This window comes from Bactrocera tryoni, chromosome 5 (assembly GCF_016617805.1).
Source record: "Bactrocera tryoni isolate S06 chromosome 5, CSIRO_BtryS06_freeze2, whole genome shotgun sequence".
Classification (NCBI taxonomy): Eukaryota; Metazoa; Arthropoda; class Insecta; order Diptera; family Tephritidae; genus Bactrocera; species Bactrocera tryoni.
The window spans coordinates 36,242,035-36,264,027 of NC_052503.1; the positions used below are offsets into that span (position 1 = coordinate 36,242,035).

The 21,993-nt window shown below is 36.7% G+C and overlaps 1 protein-coding gene across 2 annotated transcripts in view; it reads right to left on the reverse strand.

Annotated features, from left to right (window-relative positions):
• The window catches only part of LOC120776772 (four and a half LIM domains protein 2), a 241,449-nt gene that overhangs the window by 132,869 nt on the left and 86,587 nt on the right, over positions 1-21,993 (reverse strand). The window contains exon 1 of one of the 2 annotated variants that reach the window (XM_040107743.1): positions 3,350-3,893. The exons of the other annotated variant lie outside the window; for it this stretch is intronic. Within the exon in view, the coding sequence (XP_039963677.1) occupies positions 3,350-3,606 (257 nt within the window). The 5' untranslated portion in view covers positions 3,607-3,893. Of the gene's footprint in view, positions 1-3,349; positions 3,894-21,993 lie in introns of those variants that run through there. 2 annotated transcript variants of the gene reach the window in all.

Genomic DNA, 21,993 nt, shown 5'->3' on the forward strand with positions numbered 1-21,993 from the left:
ATAATCTAAAACGTAACCGCGGCCAACATTTGAAGGAGATAATCTCCAAAAACGAAATGTCAAAGAATATTCTTTCGAATGGTAATAAACATTCCTCATTAAATGTGAAGTTTCTGTGTTTTTTTTAATTGGGAACCTCGAAATGGATCACCTTTTATATGCACATAAAAATATACATATCGTCACCTGAAATGCAAAATAACGTATCATCAAAAAATTCGAAATTGAGTGCCTTATTGAATATGATTCACTTCATCAAATTGCATTCATAATATTACATATGTCCAACATTTTCAGGTTCTGCCCTCAGATATAAACCAGTTTTAACCAATATTAAAATTTTTTTTCACTCATGTTCCATTTTATTTCGTGTTTCATTCATGCCACTGTAAATTTTCGAAAATGTTGTTACGTTATTTTGCATTTTAGATGACGATATATTCATATATAAGACGAGTCTCTTTAATATTATTAATTTCATTTCACAATTTTTAATGTCTATTGAGGTAAACGTATAATTTCGCTCTCACTGAGAGGAAGTATGAATTATTTATAAGAGTCAATAATATTTGCTCACTCATGCTTTAATCCAAGTGATTTAATGCATCGAACTATTTGAAGAGTTAAAAAAAATTTTCGCATTTCGATATTGCTTTAGAATCATGAATGAATTTTTCATATTTTTCGTTGTTGTTTTATTGAAATATCAACAAAAGCGAAACTACTAATGCCGCTGAATGCAAATGACAACAATAGCGAAGCGAGCGGCAAGATGCCAAACGGAATGAGAAGCGAATCGAAGGAGATGAACAAGTCAACAATAATTGTTTGAGCGCCATGGCCATGGCTTTGATATGTACATATGTGAGTGTGTTTTGTTGTCAATTTTATTTCTTCTCAGCTTTAAAACGGCTTGCTTTGTTATTATGCAAATAATGACTGCTTATATGGCATTATTTTAACACTTGCTTTTATGCGTCGCTTTGGAGCGATTCGTGTTGTCTGCTCTCTGTGTTTATGGAGTGAAGCAGAGCAGTTTAAAGTATGCTCAAGTGTTCAAAGTTCACAAAGAAAACAGATATCTGACGAGAAATCAAAGTTCGTAACAGACAAATACGAATGCATTGTGATTATTACAGCAACTAACACATCCGAGTTTTACAAAATTACAATTCAAAAAAGAAAAAACGTAAATTTCAGCAACAACGAAAATAGAAAACCCTTACAGGTGTAATGTGTATAGCATAAAAGAGTATAATAAGTATATATTCTAGTTTCGATCGTTCAGTTTGCATGACAGCTATAAGCTACAGGGATACGATCTGTATAATATAATCGGAGATTGTAGTAATGCTTTAGACAATAATCTAGACCAAATTTCATTATGATAGCTCGTCAAATGCAAAAGTTTTCCATACAAGGTGCGGATTTTGATGGTTCAGTTTGTATGACAGCTAAATGCTATAAGTGCTGCGATATTACTAGTTCCGATATATGGGCAGCTTCTTCGAGGAAAGGAAGTGGTCAAGATTTCAGATCGAGAACTCAAAAATGAATTTAAAATACAATATATTTTAACTGAAAACACTACCATCATCATATGGGTTACTAATTAGGGTGCGATGAAGCCCACATCAAGAAATTAATACAAACTCGCCATAAATACCATTTAAGTTTCCGATCAAAGTTAGTAGGCTGCAATTCATAATCGTTTAAAACGTTTCCAAACCTTCAAGCTTTAATTCATAACAAACCTACCCAACGCACCGCCTATGAGCTCTGTATTCGAATACACCTAATAGGTATGTAATGAAATGATTAAAGCAATAAACACAAACAATTCAGACTTGGCCCTGTGTCCATTTTTGCATGCCATTTAAATATGCAAACCAACACACATACACGTATCGTATTCGAAAATCTACACAAAAACGAAGCTTACATAAAAGCGCAGCGAATGGAGTTTGTAGGAAATCAAGTAAAAAACGATTCGTCGTTTTAAATTACATGTGAGTGGCTCAAATTGAGGGCATAGGTTGTTTAACGGATAGCAGTGAGTCGTAGGCAAGTGGTTAGAAACAACTGAGATGTACAGTTATGGGAAAAATCATATTTTTGGAATCAAATAATGTGAATATGATATATGTAAGAGTTTTAAAAAAGGATTTTAGCAAACATTTTTAACGAATTTTTAACAAAATTTCAACAAGATAGCTTTAATCTAAATTACTAAAATGCATACTTTTAAGCCGGAATAACCATTAACTAATCAAAAGTGGTTCAAATATTAGCTAATTATCCGAAAACTTTTGATTTTTTTGTTAGGAAGTAAAACATAATCTCAGAGATAACTCTTCATACTCATTAAACCCTGCACAGAGTATAATAAGATGACCACGAAGCTTGTAACAGTCAGTTCGAATCGTCGGAGACCCCATAAAATATTTATATAAATGACGAGCTGAGTTGATTTAGCAATGTCCCTCTGTCTGTCCACCTATCTGTATATACCCGAACTAGTCCCGCAGTTTTTTAGATATCTTCTTCTTAATTGGCGATATCACTCTGAACTTTTTCACACGATATTTTCTCAATGAGAAGCTGCTCATTTTTCGGAAGCGCTGATATCTGATTAAAATAGTATATAATAACGATTTTTCTAGTTCTCGAAACACTTTTCAAAAGTACCTTTTGTGTTGGCCTTCAGTTCCTTCAGCGAATTTCATTTTATCTCTTCGATCGACTGAAAACGGGTTCCACAGAACGGCAATTTCAGTTTGGGGGAAAGAAAATGATACGGTGCCAAATCTGGTATCGCGACGAGTCCAGCAAGAACGGACTCGCGAGAAGTCGAGCTCTCTTGCCATCTCTCTAACACTTGCCTGAGGATTTTCAAGCACCATATGCTTTACTTTTTTATTATTTTCATCAGTTGAAGAGGTCAAAGGACGTTCAGAACGAAACGTATGTATCTTAAACAAACTTTCGACCGCCTTTAAAGGCTTTGTACCAGTCGTAGACTTGCGTATTTGATAAAAGTGAATCATCGTGAGCCTTTTCCAACATTCGCAATGATTCCATACATGAAATTTGATTAGAAATACAGACAAACTTTGAGACAAATTTTTTGTTCGATATTTTTTTTTATTGTAAAAATCGCAACGCACTTCTGATGATATATGTATAAGACCTTAGTTCACCTTTTTTCTTGTTTTAATTATACTATAAATTATACGTATACGCTTAACGCTGCTGCTACTTTGCACGCCACTGTACCTACGCATACCTGCTTAGTTGTAACGCAACGGCAATGCAAAGAGAGCTGTAAGAGAGCACACCACTCACTTACCTTGTTATCATATGATTTTCATGCGCTTTGTTTTGCTTGCGTTGATTGTTGATGTTGTTCTTGTTTTCAGTTTGTTTACCAAAAAGTAGAGCCTTTGATTTCTTACGGCGAATGGCCATGTGACGTTCACGCGTCAAAAATTTCGGTTGTTTTCGAATCAGTATCGGTTGTATGGCGAATTCATCGCACAATTTAATTTTAGGAATCTTCTTGAGGAGTTGCGGCTTGGCGCTCTCAATGCACGAGGGAAGACGCATTTTGGTAAACTGAGTTGGACTTTTATAACTATTATTTATTATTTACGCGCGCGTTTCAACGACAGCGTAGACTTCACTTCGACAGTTTGTTAAGCGGCCGGTTTCAAAACACAACTGAGTTGCTAACGGCAAGCGATTCGTTGAAGCGCGCAACTTGCAAATACGGAGGCCAACGAAGTCAGTCAAATTGCACGACAACCGTTTATATCAGTCGTTTGAGCGCAACTAATTGTTAAGTAATTTATATATTTTTTTGCAATTATTTTTTATTTTGTTTTATTTCACTTTTTTTCATGTTCAATTTTTATATGTTTGTATGAAGGAAGGGGAAAAAACGCCTTGTTATACAAAATACGACTGAATTTTGAAGCGCTTCAGTGTTTTTAATCATGAAATATATGTATACTTCTATACATTTATATATATATAGTATATATAAGCACAAATACATACAAGTATCTACCGATAAGCGCTGTGTACCACTTCAATTTGACTCATTTTCAACAACTGCAGTCGTCAATGCTTCACAATCATCATTGTTTATATACACAAATATATGTATATACGAAAACATATGTGTACATGTGTAAATATGTATCTACTAGGAGTGTTTTAAAATCGACACTTTTTGGTGTACTCCCATACTATATATTGTATGTCATATAATTGTCACTTGTCTGTCTGCGTACGCGATAAGATATGTTGCACTCACTCACAGACGCGCCAAGACACGAAGTATGAATTATTATCTCATACCACCAAAAAGCTAAGTATGTATAATTGCTACAATTTGAACAAAATCCGACTAAAAAAACGTCAATTAGCATAAATTAGCCGAAAGTGACAACGGAGTCACCGATCGAACAGCTGTTCGCAAAGCGTGCTTTCGTCAAAGCAAAATTCTCTTTTAACAAAGAAACGTGAGCCGCTGAGTAGTAAATAGTTTGTAGACACCACACGTTAGCCGACACGAAAAGATTCACTCTAGAGAGCTTTTGACTGGAGCAAATTCGTCAGCTTTGATTACCACTTGAATGTCAACTGAATGAATCGAACAGCTGTGATGAGCTGCGGTAGCTCGTCGCTTGACGAAGTGTCGAAGCCCTACTTTAAAAGCCGCGTTGTGTTGCACACTCTTCAGTGTTTGCTTACGCAGACATAAAGGCGTATGCAGTATGTATTTACAAATTTAGTAAGACTACTTTAGGGTGGAGCAATTTTTTTGATAACGCTTTGGTAGAACTACATTTTGTGAGTTGATAGCAGAAATCATCCGAGGTTTCACTTGGTTGTTTTTTACGTGGCGGGTCCGAAACCCAGCGCGCTACTCTGGGAAAGGATGTTTCGCCTTCTCACTTTAGCTCGCCTTCAAATAGAATTTTTTGGGTAATTGGTCTAAGACCGGAAGTCGTAAGGTGCTTGAGCCACATGTAAAAGAAAGATTTTTGGCCTCTCCCAGCTGAATTTCACTCAGAGAACTTTCCTCACTTACTCACGCACTTCTACACATGGATCCATCGTCGCGGTGTCTACGCCAATAAAGAAGAAGATGGCCTCTAATAACAATTTTTTTTTAAAGTATTCTACATACTTAAATTAAGATGAGACCAGCAACATACATATACACAGATGGATCAAAAATGGCTTACTGAGTGGCCGCTGAATGCGCGTGTTGCGTAAATGGAAAACTCGCTCGGTTCGGCTTTAACCGTCCACTTTGCGAAAGCTCTTAGGTAACCCTTCAAGCTTCCGAAATACTGAGTATCTTCGAAGGAAAAGTCCTTGCAGTCAGGAAAGCGGCTGAGATAGCTAACGATGCAGGAAACAGGATAAAGAAGCTCAACATATACGTCGATAATCAGGCGGCCTTTAAGGCAATAATCTCACATCGTATAACGTCAGAGAATGTCCTTAGAAGCAGGGAGACGAGATTTAGTGTCTGACGAAAAACGACTGCATATATATTGAATTGCAAGCCACAAGGAAATTCCGGAAACTGAAAAAGCTTCAGAAAATGTCAAAGGTTCTATTTGTTTGGCTACCTAACCAGTGTAGGAAATATGTACGGAAGTTACTTAAAGCGATATATTTGTAGCTACAATGAAATTTCCGAAAGGGCTGACAGACGTATCAGAATGAGATGTAATGCCTTAAGGAAATGCATAATGACCAAGATTATTTGTCAGTGGCTTTTTGCTCACACGATCTCCAAGGAACGGTTTTTGACTAATGACAGGTAAAAACCTACTAACATTACTTGCGAGTCGGATAGGCAGAAATAGCGATGATACACACAGAAAGCGCAAGAAAGTAGGCATGAGAGAGACGCCTGAACACCTTCTATGCCTCTATAAAGCATTATCCACAACTCGTCTTAGATACCTAGGAGCTTCGCAGCGCAATGGGCTAGGTGAAGTATCAAAATTAGATCTCAAGTCGCTCATAAAAGTAGCAAACGGCATTGACGAATACTTCAGCTCAAAATAAATTGAATCTCATTCCGATATTACTAAAGATCTGAAGGTAATATTTGTGTTTATTGGTAGCAACTAGCCTTAAGTAAATTAGGCCACTTCTGAGCATATTTCGTGGCTGAAGTTATACACCACTTCCTTGGACATTACAGTCTGGGAGATCTACGGTATAGATAATGTAGAGCAAAGGCGCAGTATACTGCCTTGAGGTAAACCAGAGTGTGTGGGTCTTAGATCCGACTCAGCAACACGACACCTAATGAAAAACGTCCGATTATGCAAGTGTGACTTCGGCAGTAAGTAGTAAGTTACGCACTTAAATTGTTTAATTAGTCCTTTGTACGAGCCAGACCTTGTCAAATGTTTAACGGACCTCAAGGAAAACTGCAAATAATTATTAACAATTTTGAAGGTCATCTGTTATTAATCCGTCTACTCTATGAATTGACCAGTTTCTAAGGTTTACTACAGTACATTTCCATTGCGAAGGAGCAGAAATTTTTATCAGCACTCGTTCCTTTTCGAATTACTTAGAATTTACTATTCGGCAGTTAGCGTTAAGACGACCCTTATAGTAGAAGGCGAAAGCCGATGAAACACCTAACGCGCATTGTGCATCAAGCCAGCTAGCTACTGCACGTGTATTTTGTAGTCACATGTCAACAAAGACACACATGTGACAAGAGGCAATCAAAGGACAGCGCAGTGGAATGCAGAGAAGTTTCATTGAATTTAGGCTTGTAGTTCATACATAGATATTCAAGAGTTTAATCATAAAAATCACTTGTTCATATTTATTGGTTCTTAATAATAAAGTATCATTTTTATATTCCTGTAACATGTTGCTACTGAGACAAATTGTTTTGTCCACCTAACGGTTGTTTGTATCACTTAACATTATGCAGGTATATAGTGTTCTATATATAATTAAATTATCAGCATGACGAGATGTGTTGAAATCCCGGTAGCTGTCTGATTGTTTAAGCGATAACTTGAGTAAAAATTTTAATATCTTGAAGAAACCTGACACATATGACATGTTACGTTTCCTGCCACAAATGGGATACATTCATTAAGATAAAAAACTATAATTTTGTACGGAGGATTACAGTGGTGAGAGACGCTTGTGGGCTAAAAATTGTTTAAAAATAGGCGTAGCATCGCCCCTAAATGGTTTAATGTTTACATACTCTAAACCGCTAATGCCAAATAAACCAAACTTGCTAAGAGGAAGCCATTTTAGTACTTCTTCTAACACTGTTAAAATGGGTAGATATAATAACCGGAAATATAACGGATATGTTGAAAACTACTAACAGTAAAATTCTTCTCAACCATGATGTTAGAGAAAGATTCCCACCATTGTGTTAAAAAAAATCAATAAAATTTTGTCAATATTTCTTTTATTTAGCCACCATATACCTTATTTAAAAATTTTCGAACTTCTAGTTGACTTAATACCGCATCTATTGATCATTATGTGAGAAATCATAATGAATTTCAGAAAGAATATATCTCTAAAAATAGTGTATTCTCTGGCCAAAATTGGATGAAATCAGGAAAATACTTCCCTAAACCCCATATACCTAATATACGGGTCTTCAAACAACCGCTTGACTTTATGTGAGAAGTAACGATAGTGCGATTCACCCATAGGAGTAATTTTTTATATACAAACATATTAGTATTGAGTACTTATTTAATACAACATTGAAGATATGTATGACAGGAGCCGCCATTGTTTGAAGCGAATATTTTGCATTGCTTCAAAAGGATAAAACATTATGGGGAAAATACTCAGATCCTGAATACTAAGCCGCACTGATAAAGATTTTATTTTCGAAATAAAGTCAACAATTTAAGGGTAATTGTAAGTGTATGTTCAATACTATTATGTCGAGAAAGTGATAAGAAACTAACGAATATGCTTAGGTTAGATCATACTGGCCGGATGTCACGCCTTACGTAGACTTATTGGACCTTAGTAATGCCTGTTGAAGATTCAGTTTAATTTAAGTGTAAGTAAGTGTTCTTCATGCAGGACGTCAATGCTTTTTGCAAACCTTAAAATCGACTTGATATCTAATTTTGATACTTTCGATACTTCGTTTAGTCAATTAAATGGCGAAGCTCCCAGATAACTAGGATGAATACGAGCTAATGCTGAACAGAAGCATAGAAGAAAGGCCTCTCTCAAGCCTACTTCCCTGCACTTTCTGCATGTATCATCGTTACGTATGCCCATCCGAGTCGTATGTGATGCCATTGTGACCTTTTATAAGGCCAATAACCGTCCTACAGTTCTTTAGAGACCATGAAAAAGCTTACATGTTTTCCTTCAGCACCCTGCATCCACCTAAGGCATTCCATCTCACCTTGATCAGTCTGCCAATCCTTTCGGAAATGTCATTGTTTAACGTTTACATGACTTACATAATTCCTGCACTAGTTACCAAAGAAGAATGGCACTTCTGACAATCTCACCAGCTATTTATTTTTTTGGGACCTGGAACCCAGCATATACTGTATATATGCAGTCGCTATCCAGATAGCCACTAAATTTACTGCCTCCCCACTTCTAAAGACATTATCTGACGTAATGCGTTGTGCAATTAATTGTCGCTTGGCTATCGATGTATACCTAATAAGTATTATTGATATTGATATTCGGATATGGCTACTATTACATAACTTGAGGACTCGAATTTCACTTTGTATGCTATCCAATTTAACACGAGATAACCGACAGAAAAAATACATTCCATTGGATGAGCAGTTTTAATACAAAATTACTTTTTTATCTAACTAAAAATTATATAAAAAATAATTACACGAATTTAAAGCGGAATGAACGACGAAAAGTGTTATGCATATTGTAGTGTGCTGCTTCACGCCCTGAAAGAAGCAATAAAGCAGAAAAGTACAGTAATTAATCTCTGCTTCAACTTCGTGTGGAGAAAACAATGATATTTTAGACAACTCTTCAACCAATTCAACAAGTCAATGACTACCAAAAAATAAAAAGCAAAATTGCAAAGCTTTTGTCTTTTGAAAAGCTAAAACGTACTTTTCGCCGATGATCTCACAAGAGTCATCTCCCAACTTTCACTCGCCACAATCCATCAATCAGCGCGTGTGCTAGCGTGTTTTGCAGCGTAGCTGGAACATCCATCCAGTTTATTGACATGCGAATCCAATGGCGCTGCGCAACGAATTAAGAACAAACGTTTGCCAATTTGAATATCTCTGCAAATGGACCGAGAAAGGTCAATCAAAAATCAAACGCAAATCTAAGGCTTCTTTATATGGAATTCGTTGTTTCGGCTAAACATATTTATTTTATATGTATGTATTTGTGAATATAATTATTTGGGTCGGCTGAAGGCCTCGTAGCCAGTGCTGCGTTTATGTATTTATATAATAAAACTCTTTTTTGTTATATGAATTATTATAAATAAATAAATAAATAAATTATTTGGGTAAGTAGGTCTTTAGCACTTTTGCTGTTTTTATACTCTTGCAGCATCTTGCTACAGAGTACAATAGTTTTGTTCGCCTAACGGTTGTAAAACTGAGCGAGATAAGTGGTCACGATTACGAGACGAGTTAAAATCCGGTATCTGTCTGTCTGTTCGTCTGTGCAAGCGGTAACTTGAGTAAAAATTGAGAAAAATTGAAAAGGGTTCGCAGTAGGGCATCTGTGTGCAAAAATATTTGAAAAAGTGGCCGTGGCCCCGCCCTTTATTTAATCTACATATACATTATATATACCAAATCGACCAGGGTCTGTCTGTCCGTCCGTCTGTCCGTCCGTCCGTCCGTGCAAGCTGTAACTTGAATAAAAATTGAGATATCATGATGAAACTTGGTACACGTATTTCTTGACTCCATAAGAAGGTTATGAACGAAGATGGGCAAAATAGGCCCACTGCCACGCCCACAAAATGGCGGAAACCGAAAACCTATAAAGTGTCATAACTAAGCCATAAATAAAGATATTAAAGTGAAATTTTGCACAGAGGATCGCATTAGGGAAGGGCATATTTGGACGTAATTTTTTTGGAAAAGTGGGCGTGGCCCCGCCCCCTACTAAGTTTTTTGTACATATCTCGGAAACTACTATAGCTATGTCAACCAAACTCTATAGAGTCGTTTCCTTCAGGCATTTCCATATACAGTTCAAAAATGGAAGAAATCGGATAATAACCACGCCCCCTCTCATACAAAGGTTATGTCGAAAATCACTAAAAGTGCGTTAACCGACTAACAAAAAACGCCAGAAACACTAAATTTTACGGAAGAAATGGCAGAAGGAAGCTGCACCCAGGCTTTTCTTAAAAATTGAAAATGGGCGTGGCGTCACCCATTTATGGACCAAAAACCATATCTCTGAAACTACTCAACCGATTTCAATGAAGTTCGGTGTGTTATATTTTCTTAACACCCTGATGATATGTACAAAATATGGTTGAAATCGATTCACAACCACACCTTCTTCCAATATAACGCTATTTTGAATTCCATCTGATGCCTTTTCTGTATAATACGAGTATATACATTAGGAACCAAAGATGATAGCGGAATAAAACTTTACACAAATACGGTATTTGAAAAATATGTAAATGACGTATAATGAAATCTCGATTATCACTTTATCATGCGAGAGTATAAAATGTTCGGTGACACCCGAACTTAGCCCTTCCTTACTTGTTTTTTACTGAAAATATCTGCAAATGTGTGAAATATGTATATAATTGAAATTCAGAAAGATTCCTTCCTGATAGTAGTATGTCTGTGTGCTAAAAATTGGTTGAATCGGGTTAATATGTACTTTCCTTAGCCCCCATATAGTATGTACCTAATATAAAGGTTTTCAAGCTCCGGTTGACTTTTTACCGCATATACTCGTATCGGCCAATATGTGAGTTATCTTAATAAAACTAAGAGAGCGTATTTTTCTTATAACGATGCATATTTGTGCTTATAATGAGTAAAATCGGTTGAAAGTTCGCACTGGACCCCATATAACTTACAAGCCTTATGTACCTGAAGGTATTTCCCTGCGTTTAATCCTTGCAAGTGGCAATAGTATAAAATGTTCGGTTATACCCAAACTTAGTTCTTCCTTACTCGTTATACTTAAATACTTTAAAAAAGTTATGCTTTACTAACATGCGTGGAAGCTATTCTATTCACCCACAGCAAAGCCGTATTAAACACGTGACTCAATTCTTTTTACCAAATATTCATACAAACACATACCTATGCACGTATGTGTTTTTAGCCTCCGACTAAAATAAGTGGCTCGCATTTGGCTAATTAATTCCACAATCTCAATGCCTCTTAATGGCTTCAATAGGATTAGCAGTTGACACGAGCCACGCGAACTGCCCTCGAAATCAAAACACCCAGCGATTCGAGTAAAGGAAAAGCGCTAGTCACAGGGTGGCGTTTGCACACGTATCTGTTGCCGCACCCAATGGGCACATTTCCAGGCACTTGACTCTTAAGAGCAGCCGTAAAACTATTTCTGCTTTGTTTGGCGCATCACGTTTTGACTTTTTTAGTTTTCTTTGTTCTGCAATACAAACGTATTTTGAACATACATACATATATACGTATGTGTGTCTTGTATATTCAGTTCTTTTTCATTGCTTTACTTTTGAAAAACTTCTTACACGTTTATTCCACTTTGATAGGTTGATGGGTTGATGGGTTTCAGATCGGCTTAATACCCTTTGGTTGGGCTATAAATTCGCGTATAATTAACATTTAATTAACAACAACTACACAGAAGTATACGTAGTTTAAATTGTATACCCTATGTACGTTCATGTGTTTGGTATTTTGAAAAACTTTGATAGAACTCCAGTTAATCGAGTGGCCCTCTCAACAAATTTGTGATCTGCTCAAAGTTCTTTGTCGATTTATAAGGGTCTTTACTATCAATTTTATAGTAGTTCTAGGTACACAACGTTCTAAGATGCCTAACGGAGATCCCTATTAGGATCGACTATTTAAGCAAACTTAAACCTAACTTAATTAGTTAATTGAAGAAATATGTCAAGCTGGTCTTGGCGAACTTTCAATTGATTTCAAAAAGAGTAGAATAGAAACTGATTATTGCGCAAAATATTTTAGGAAATTTTGTTCCTCCACTAAAGCAACAACAACAATACGCAGGGTATCAAAATAGGACTAAATTTGAATCGATCCTTGGTCTTCGACTCAAATGCGCCGCCAATTTCACAAACAAATTCTAACTGTTCTTCTTGTTTCGGATAGATCAATCTTGTCAATAAGCGAAGAATCAAAACTTTACTCAACTACTCAAATATGTTCAACCAATCAGAATCAACCAAACAGCCGAGGAATTAATGGATATGAGCTTCTTTAGAGATCTAAGATATGTATACTATAACTAGACCTAACATTACGAACTTAGTCGTAGTTTAGGAGGCAAACTAAATTTAGACAAATAAAACAGGAGAATTTTGTAGTTTTTTATCAACAAAATGTTTAAATATAAAATTTGAATCTCGAAAACTCGTAATACCGACTCATCAGATGTTGTCATCGTCCATGCTTATCACAATTTATACGGAAAAAAACCACTCTTCAGCTTAATGTTGCTACATAACTCTTATCAATTTTCTTATATAAGGTACATAAGAGCTAACGAATATTTTGACCCGATTTTATCCAGTTTTGGTTTTACGACACTTTCTAATCAGAAAAAGATGCTCTGAATTTCAGTAGGAAAATTTACAGATTGACTAATATAAAGATTATAAAGACAAGCAGATGTTTGAATATCCGCATATTTGGTATACAGGGACAACGGAAAATATTGTATTGATTCATTCTGCTTAGGCAAGAAGATAAGCTGTTATTATAACAAGAATTTTTCTGAATTTTTATTCCTTACATACTAACCGATAGATTTGGAATACTTAAAACTAACTGGAAGTTCGAAAATATTAGGTATATGAGGGCTATTATCCCGATTTTACCAATTTTCGCACAAGCACATGCTGAAATCAAAAATATATTCTCCAAGAGTTTCAATACTAGACTGATTGCGTCCCATATGTGTTCGGTAAAAAATCAGCCATATGCACTAGGTTCAACATATTTGGTCGAAAATCATGTCGAAAAATTATAGTCCAAAATTTCGAAAATTTGTGGGCATAAGTTTAAATACCTTGAGGATACTATTTGTGCAAAGTTTTAGTCTGATAACATCATTGAGGCTTGATTTGTAACTGTTAAGTGTAATTGGAATATTTTATGTATTATATTAGAAGTAAGCATGGTTATCATCCAATTTCGGCATTTTATGCAGTGTCCATTGTACTGAAAATAACGATTTCTCAGTCATCGCTTAGTTTTATGCAAATAAATTAGTTTTCTTGTTTACTTTTTGCTGAGGTCAATGACTCCTTTGTTTACGGTTTAGAAGTTCAATGATCTTTTTGTTTGTTAGCCAAGTTCACAACCTTTGTTTACATTTAGCCAAGCCAAAAACCGTTGCTTATCCGTAGTTTACATTATGAGACCAAAAACTTTTTTGATTGCAATTTTTCGAGATCAATGACTCTTTTGTTTACATTTTAGAAGGTCAATGAACCGTTTGTTTACATTTAGCCGAATCCGCAACCTTTGTAATATTCATGGAGAGCATTATAACTGCCGATGAGACCTGAGACATGCAAACAAGTCAACAATCATCGTAATGGAACGCATTTTCAGTCGATCGAAACTCGCAAAAGGAGTTGAAGACCATCGCAAAAAGTGCTTATGAAAAGTGTTTCGAGGACTGGAAAAATCGGTGGTATAAATGTATTTGGTGGAGAACTCTTTGAAGGCGATCAAATAAATATTGGAGAATAATTAAATATTTTAACGTTTTGTTTACAATTTCCGGCGACTCACAACTTAACTATTATATGGGCGAATGGGCGTGGTTATCATCTAATTTTAATCACTTTCACAGCTAGAGAAAATGCTAAATGGACTTTTCTCAGAAAGTTCGGTTGAGTTAGCTTTCAGCGTTCATTTAACCATTTAGGGGACGAACCATGCCTACTTTCAAACAAAATGTTATTTCAACGGTGTCCCTTTCTACTAACATAGATCATCATGGAAGGCAGACCGATTAGTTTTAGGTGAACAAACTTGTTATATTCTTTAGCAACATGTTGCGAGGGTATACAAAATTTATTTTTAGGAATTTTATACCAGATGGTTGGTGATGGCAAACAGCGGTTTAAAATACGACTCCGTTATATAGGTTGCAGAAATTAAGTTTTGGTTACACATGGTAAATTAGATAGGCAAATGTATACATAAGTAATATAATATCGGATGACAAAAATTAAGAACGGCTCACTACTAATCACTATCATTCATTCGCTTTTGCTTTTAGAAAACACATTGACAGCACGCTAGATTTCTTCAAATCATAGCACTTCACGCAAATGCAAATCTTGGCGATGACACTCCACTATAGAAAATCTAAGCGGGGGTGAGCGCACGCTTGGAAAGCAATGCGCTAAATGGCACGCACGCACGCCATTCAAAGAATAATAGTAAGTCTGGAAAACTAGAAGGCGGATGAGCAGCTTTTAGCAGACGCGTTCAACAAAAAGAGGCGAGCAACTGGCAGACAAACGCGAATGAATTAGCCGAATTAGAACCTCAAACGCACCCACAACCTCAACCGCGAAAACACCACTCCTATAAGGTAATTCACCTCTCGGCTCAAATGCAAAGCGAAATCGTCAATACTCGGTATACCACTTCACATGCTTGTCGCATGCAACATTTTCTTGAACAGCCAGAACCACTCACCGCCAACCACGCACAAGAAGCAGTATACAAAGCGAGCGGGGCCCACAACTTCCTCCACAATGGCACTTCAAAGTACGAACACATTTGCATATTCGTATATTCCACCGACAGTGGAGCTATCAATTTGATCAGTGTCAATGTCAGCGAAGTCGGCAAACTCGACGCAATGTCGGAAATTTCATGCACTGGCGCGCTCTTGGCCGTGCACAATAACACGGGCGCAATGTTAACACTCCTTCGAAAAAGTATACAACACAGAGCGCATTGCGAAATACATGTCTGCTGCTAACGTATGAATAGGTGCATGTGTGATATGGACGTGCAACGCATTGCAAATTCGGTCATAGAATTCCATTCGGCTTTGTTGCTCTACAATTTCAAAAGTCTTGTTTATGTTGTTGTATAATACTTAGCACAATCTAAATGTGTTCTAATTGTTCTTTTGATAACTTTCATATGAAAGCGAATGCATTGAAATTGCTGTTCGCGTTAGGAGTGGTTCATATTTGAGCGAAAGTCAGGACCTCACGACCCATACTGCTCTTCAAATGCTTCTAAATTGACTGTAAAACATCATAAGCGACTTTGACCTCGCCAAATGCTTCTCAGACTCTGTCAGAAGCCGTCAAAACAGATCTTCCATAAGAAACTGTAATTTGAAATTACAGTTTTATATTGTGTGTGAGACAAGATGAAAGTGTACTACTGACTTTTTACTTCGAACCATATTTTTTTGTCCAAAGTAGAGAAAGCAATCGAAGTCGTAGATAATTTCGTCTATCTTGGAACCAGTATTAACATCAACAACAACCTCAACTAAATCCAAACTCTACAAGTCACTCATCATCCCCGCCCTGCTATGTGATGCAGAGGCATGGACGATAACAACTTCTGATGAGTTGGTGTTACGAATTTTCGAGAGAAAGATTATGCGGTAGATTTATGGTCCCTTACGCATTGGCAACGGCGAATACCGCATTCGGTGGAACGATGAGCTCTACGAGATAAACGACGACACTGACATAGTTCAGCGAATTAAGAGACAGCGACTACGCTGACTAAGTCAAATCGTTCGAATGGGTGAAACTACTGCAGCTCCGACAGTATTCGACGCAGTCCGCGCCGAGGGAAGGGGAAGACCTTCACATCATTGAAAATATCATAAGGAGAAGGACCTAGGTTAGGACCTACGTGGAAAGGCGCTTAATTTCTACGCCCGCCAGTTCGGTGGGATGTCTGAAGGTATGCGCCCCCAAGTGTCTAAGTCTTGATCTCCCGAAAGCGGGGCAGTCAAGAAGGAAGTGCTGGCTAGTTTCTACCGCATCTTCTTCCAAACAGGTTCTGTATGCGGTGTCCGGTAGAATTCCCTGTCTCACAGCATGTATGCCAATAGGGCAGAGCCCCATAACTAACGAGATACTGGCCTTACTGAGGGCAAAGAGATCATTAGATCTCTTGCGATCTATATTGGGCCAGAAGGCTTTTGCGACCGTGCAGGTACCAACGCTGGCCCAGCGTTGACCAAGAAGCCGCGAGGCTCAGCTATCCAGTAGTAGAGCGCAGGAGGATGCGGGAAGACCGACCCGTCCCCATCCTATCGATAACGATTCTAGGGTGCCTTTCCTTGCTAGCTCATCAGCTTTGCAGTTACCCGCGATTCCGCTGTGGCCTGGCACCCAGGACCTAGCTACACTTGGAATCTCCAATTGGCGCCAAACAGCGAAAGGGAAGAACGACTGTTTTTGAGTTTAAATGGTTTAATAGCTCAAAAACAATTTTAAATACATTATTAAATATTTTAACTATACGAATATATGTATGTAAGCATGCCTTCTCCTTCAAGTACCACATATTGAAATATGTCAAATATCAATCAGCTGTTCATCACAAAATCCGTGTAGCTTTGTTTCTTTACTTTTCTGACATATAACGAAAACATTTCAATAATCACTCTTACAAACGGCGAAGGCACAAGAATGTAAACAAACGGAGAAAGAACAGAACTCAGCAAGAAAAATAGAGAGCACTGTTTTTGATGAGTATGTCATATCAAAGCTTAGAAATTAAATAATCGAAACATGAACACTGTTTTTAGTAACTAGGACATTAAATATAACTTTACATAGTATATGTAATATCTAATTCAAACGTATATGCATATATACATTACATACATTGTAAAGTACGTAACCTTTTCCGAATAAATAATTCTATTCATTTTCAATTACTGTATTTAGCTTAATTTACTTTTGTGTCTGCCCGGCAATGATGACTAACATTTAAGTGCCGTCAGATATGGCAAGTAAAGTACTTTCTACTTGCTTTTACATTGCGACAAAAAGTACCCGGAAATCGTAAATGAACGCAAAATATTTAATTCTTCATCAATATTTATTTTGTCGCCTTCAAAGTAATCCCCACCAGATGTAATACACTTATGCCAACGGTTTTTCCAGTCCACGAGCTCTCTTGCCATCTCTTTGAAACTTGCCTGACGATTTTCAAGCACCATATCCTTCACGTTTTTAATATTTTCGATGGTCGTTCAGATCGTGACATGTCTTCAACGATCTTTCGACCGTCTTTGAAGGCTTTGTACCACTGATAAACTTGTGTTTTTGATAAAACTGAATCACCGTAAGCCTTTTTCAATATGCGCACCGATTCCGCATACGAAATTTGGTTAGAAATACAAAATTTGAAACAAATTCTTTGTTCGATATTTTATTCATTGTAAGAATGGCAACGCACTACTGAGGTGCACCGACTTAAGCAGCTGCTGTAAACAAATTGGTTTACAGATCGCACTCATATTTGACATAGTAATTAAAGACAGTCCTACCAACTTAGCAAAGCACACTTTTTTGAAATATCAATTACTCGGGAATTTAATTACAATTTTCGGATGCTTTTTTGTCACAATGTCTAACGAATAATTTGCAAAAGCGATTGCAGAGCAGCTTCTATTATTATGTACAGTAATATTGAAGAGTGGATTTTTACTTTCTTCAAGTTGCTTGGACATCTATTTTATGATTTATGATATTTCTTTGTTCACACTGTGGAAGCCGATGGTTTTCCAAAATGTTGCAATAGAGAATATAATAGAAGTAGTTTTGTTCACAGCGATTGTTTCGTAACACCTAAGACTAATTGAGGTAGGTATAAGGTTATAATATATAGGATGTTGTCCGCCGTCTGTCCGTGCAAGCTGTAACCTGTGTAAGACAAAAGATAGTTTGATGAAACTTGCTTCACGTATTTATTGGCGCCATAAAAAGATCAGTATTGTAACGGGTGATCCAAGTAGAAGTGTTTTTTCTAATCGTTCAACTTTACTACGAAATTTTACATTCCGTAAAAATGTGATTCACGCGCTTGGATTGACTTATGGTCAGCATAATTTACCTACTGAAGATAACATTCGCAACACCGTCACCCATCTTGAGACCCTGCATTCAAAATTTAATAATATTCGACAGAATAGATCACGTCCAACACGCAGTGAAGAAAATATGGCAGCCGTAGCTAAGATTTTGCAGGAAGGAAGTCGATTCGGCGCTGTTTGGAGCGACTCGGACTTACGTATGAAACGACTTGCCGCATTTTACATCGAGATATTAAATTGAAAGCGTACAAAATACAGGTTGTGCAAGAACTGAAGCCGGTCGACCATCTCAAGCGACATCGCCTCGCTCTATGGTCTCTTGAAAAGTTCCAAGAAGGTACAACGTTTTCGAGCCAAATTATGTTCAGCGATGAGGACCATTTCTGGTTTAATGGCTATATAAACAAGAAAAATTGACGCATTTGAGACGAATATCTCTTGGTGGCCATTCAATGTCAAAATTTCTTGAAATAATCAAATCCCCCAGCTTTTCTCGCAATAATTCAATTATTGCAGGTGCTGTATGGCACACAGCTCCGTCTTTTTGGAACCAGATGTTGTCAAGATGAACCTCCAATTGTGGCCATAAAAAGTTGGTTATCATCGGTCTTTAATGACAGTAACGGTGTCACTAGCTTCATTTCGAAAGAAATATGGACCTATGGTTCCACCAAACCAAAAACCACACCAAACTAACAATTTATGTGAATATAGGGATTATTCATGAAATTTGTAGATTTTCTTCGCACCATAATCGGCAGTTTGGTTTATTTACCTGACCATTTTTATGAAAGTGAGCCTCATCGGAGAAGATGATATTCTTAAAAAAATTGTCATGGTTGTTTCAAGTCAAAATCAGCAAATTTCCGACATTTACGGTGGTCCAATGGCTTCAGTTGTTGGGTGAGAGCAATCTTATATGAATGCAAGCCCAAATCCTTTCTCAAAATCCGCCAGGTTGTGTTTTGACTCTTGAAAAACACTTGGCTGAACGACAGCAATATTTTCATTACTTCGACTTGTGTTTTGACTTATTGGCACTAGGACATTATGTAAAGAAAATGTGAACTTGAAATTTTCAAAAATTCGACGCACGAAAAGTTGCAATTGGAGAACGATTATTTTGTTAATAAAATCGAATAATTTGTAAAGATTGTTGTTAATGTAATTGTAAACATTACGGAATGCAATGAAATAAAATTACAAATCATGACATACAGTATTAAAAGTGTCTGAGACCACATTTAGGAAACATATCCCTATTGGCAAACCCGGTATGACCTCACGGGAAATTCATGAGATCTTGGAAAAGTCTTTAAGCATACATCAAGCTCGTTAAATTGTTCGCCAGTCATTCTTATTCATAATTCGCTTTTCTAGTATTGCAATAAATGCCGTTAATTGGTCATAAAAGGTGTCCCGTTTGCCTACAAATGTTGTTGTTTATAAATGAAAATAGACAATAAATATTGCTCACGTTTAATTAACGTCATTCAGATTGCGATATGAAAATTAAAATATTAAAACAGAATTGTAGGAAATTATTTATGGCGTCTGTAAGATCAGCAGACTTTTCATGTTTAAAACAAAGAAATGGAAATTTTTCATTCAAATGTGTTAGATATAAAATGAATACATAGTATTTCAATTTCTGCGGCGTATGCGCTGCTAGAATCGCCGCTGTATATATGCTGTATATATGAAATATGTTCACATAAACAACTGTAAACAATTTTGACCAATGCTTGGGTCATCAGTTCGAAAGACAGCGAATTCGCATGCTGAAAATTTCTGATTCCTATGAGTTAATGAGTTGTTGAGCAATTTAATTGCGTAAATGTCATTTTGAAATTTTGATGTTATTCGTACAGCAACAATATTCGTAATAAATAAGTTATAGTATTTAGGTGTAGTTGCTCCAAATTTATTTCTAATTATTCTGAAATAAAACATTCAACTCAAATTAAAATTTAATTAAACAAAAACTGCAAGGCATTTCAAATTAAATTAGCAACTTGAACAGATTTCAAAGCTTGTCTAACACTTTTCCGCCTACTTACGAAATTGTTTACAGTATTTTAACTAAATGATGATTTTATTGATTGATGGCAAATTTTATATTTTATTTTATTTTGATTTGCGATTATCCGAATGCAAAAACCACTCAGCGAATTACTAACAAAAACATGCTATAAAATAATATAATTAACCGAAATAAGGATTATTTTTAGAATATATTTGTTTATTGCTCAAATAATTTGAGATAAATAATAATTAGCAATCTAATTAATTTTGAGGTGATACAAATATTTTTTACGAATGTCACAATATACTACTGGGCCTCAAGCGCGTCAAATCTCGACTGGTACCGAAAACATTGCATTTTTTGGAAAAAAGGCGTCGCGTTGAAGTGTGTGAAACGATGCTTTCCGACTACCAGGGTGTCATGAAACGCATTATAACTGGCGATGAGACTTGGATCTATGCTTACGACCCCGAAACAACCGATCAATTGAGCGAATATCGTGCCAAAAGAGAGCCGAGAACAGAAAAATCGCGCCAAAGTCGCTCAAACGTCAAGGTCATGTTGACTGTTTTCTTCGATTATCGTGGTGTTGTGCATTATGAATTCCTTCCAATTGGTCAAACAATCAACAAGGCATATTATTTGAACGCTATGCGTCGTTTGCGTAACGCTATCCGCCTAAAAAGGCCGGAATTGTGGAAAGATAATTCTTGGTTTTTACACCACGATAATGCATCATCCCATTCTGCCCTCGTAATTCGTGATCATTTCGCCAAAACCTGAACCCATATCGTTCCGCAACCACCGTATTCACCTGATCTGGCGCCATGCGACATCTGACTGTTCACCAAGCTCAAAAGATCGCTCCGGGGACACCGTTTTTATACGATAGAGGAGATTCAAGCCGCAACGAAGACGGAACTGAAGGCCATCCCGGAAAGTGACTACAACCAGTGTTTCGAAGATTGGAAAATCCGTTGGCATAAGTGCATTGCATCGGGAGGGGATTACTTTGAAGGGGATGAAATTGATTTGGTAGAATAAATAAAGAACTTTCAAAATAAATACAATGTCACCTTATTTTTTGGGCACAGTAGTATGTATACACTTGGACCCTCACCCACAAATTGTTATTAAATTTCCCAAATAAATAATGTTTCAAAAAAATATATTTGCTAAGTTGGTGGGACTGTCCGTGAAAATCATCAGGCAAGCGTTAGAGATATGACAGCACATCTTTCGCGAGTCCGTCGGAATGATTTTGGTGATTAGTTTGGGTATGAAACACGTCCATGCTCGATTCGTCTCGATAAAGCTGTTTTTTTTTTCAAAAAGAGTACCGTAAACAGGTCCTTTTGAACATGCTTGATCGTGCGAATTCCGATCTCACATTTATGGAGAGCATTATAACTGCCGATAAGACATGGGTTTATGAGTTTGACATGCAAACAAGTCAATAATCACCAAATGGAGGGAAAAAACCAACCGAAACTAAAAAAACACGCCAAAGCCATCAAGGTGATGCTTATTGTTTTTGTCGATATTCATGGTTTAGTACATCATGAATTAGTTCGGGAAGGACAGACGGTCAATAAGGAGTTCTATTGATTGATGATGAATACTCCAGCTTTGAAGGTTTTTAATTT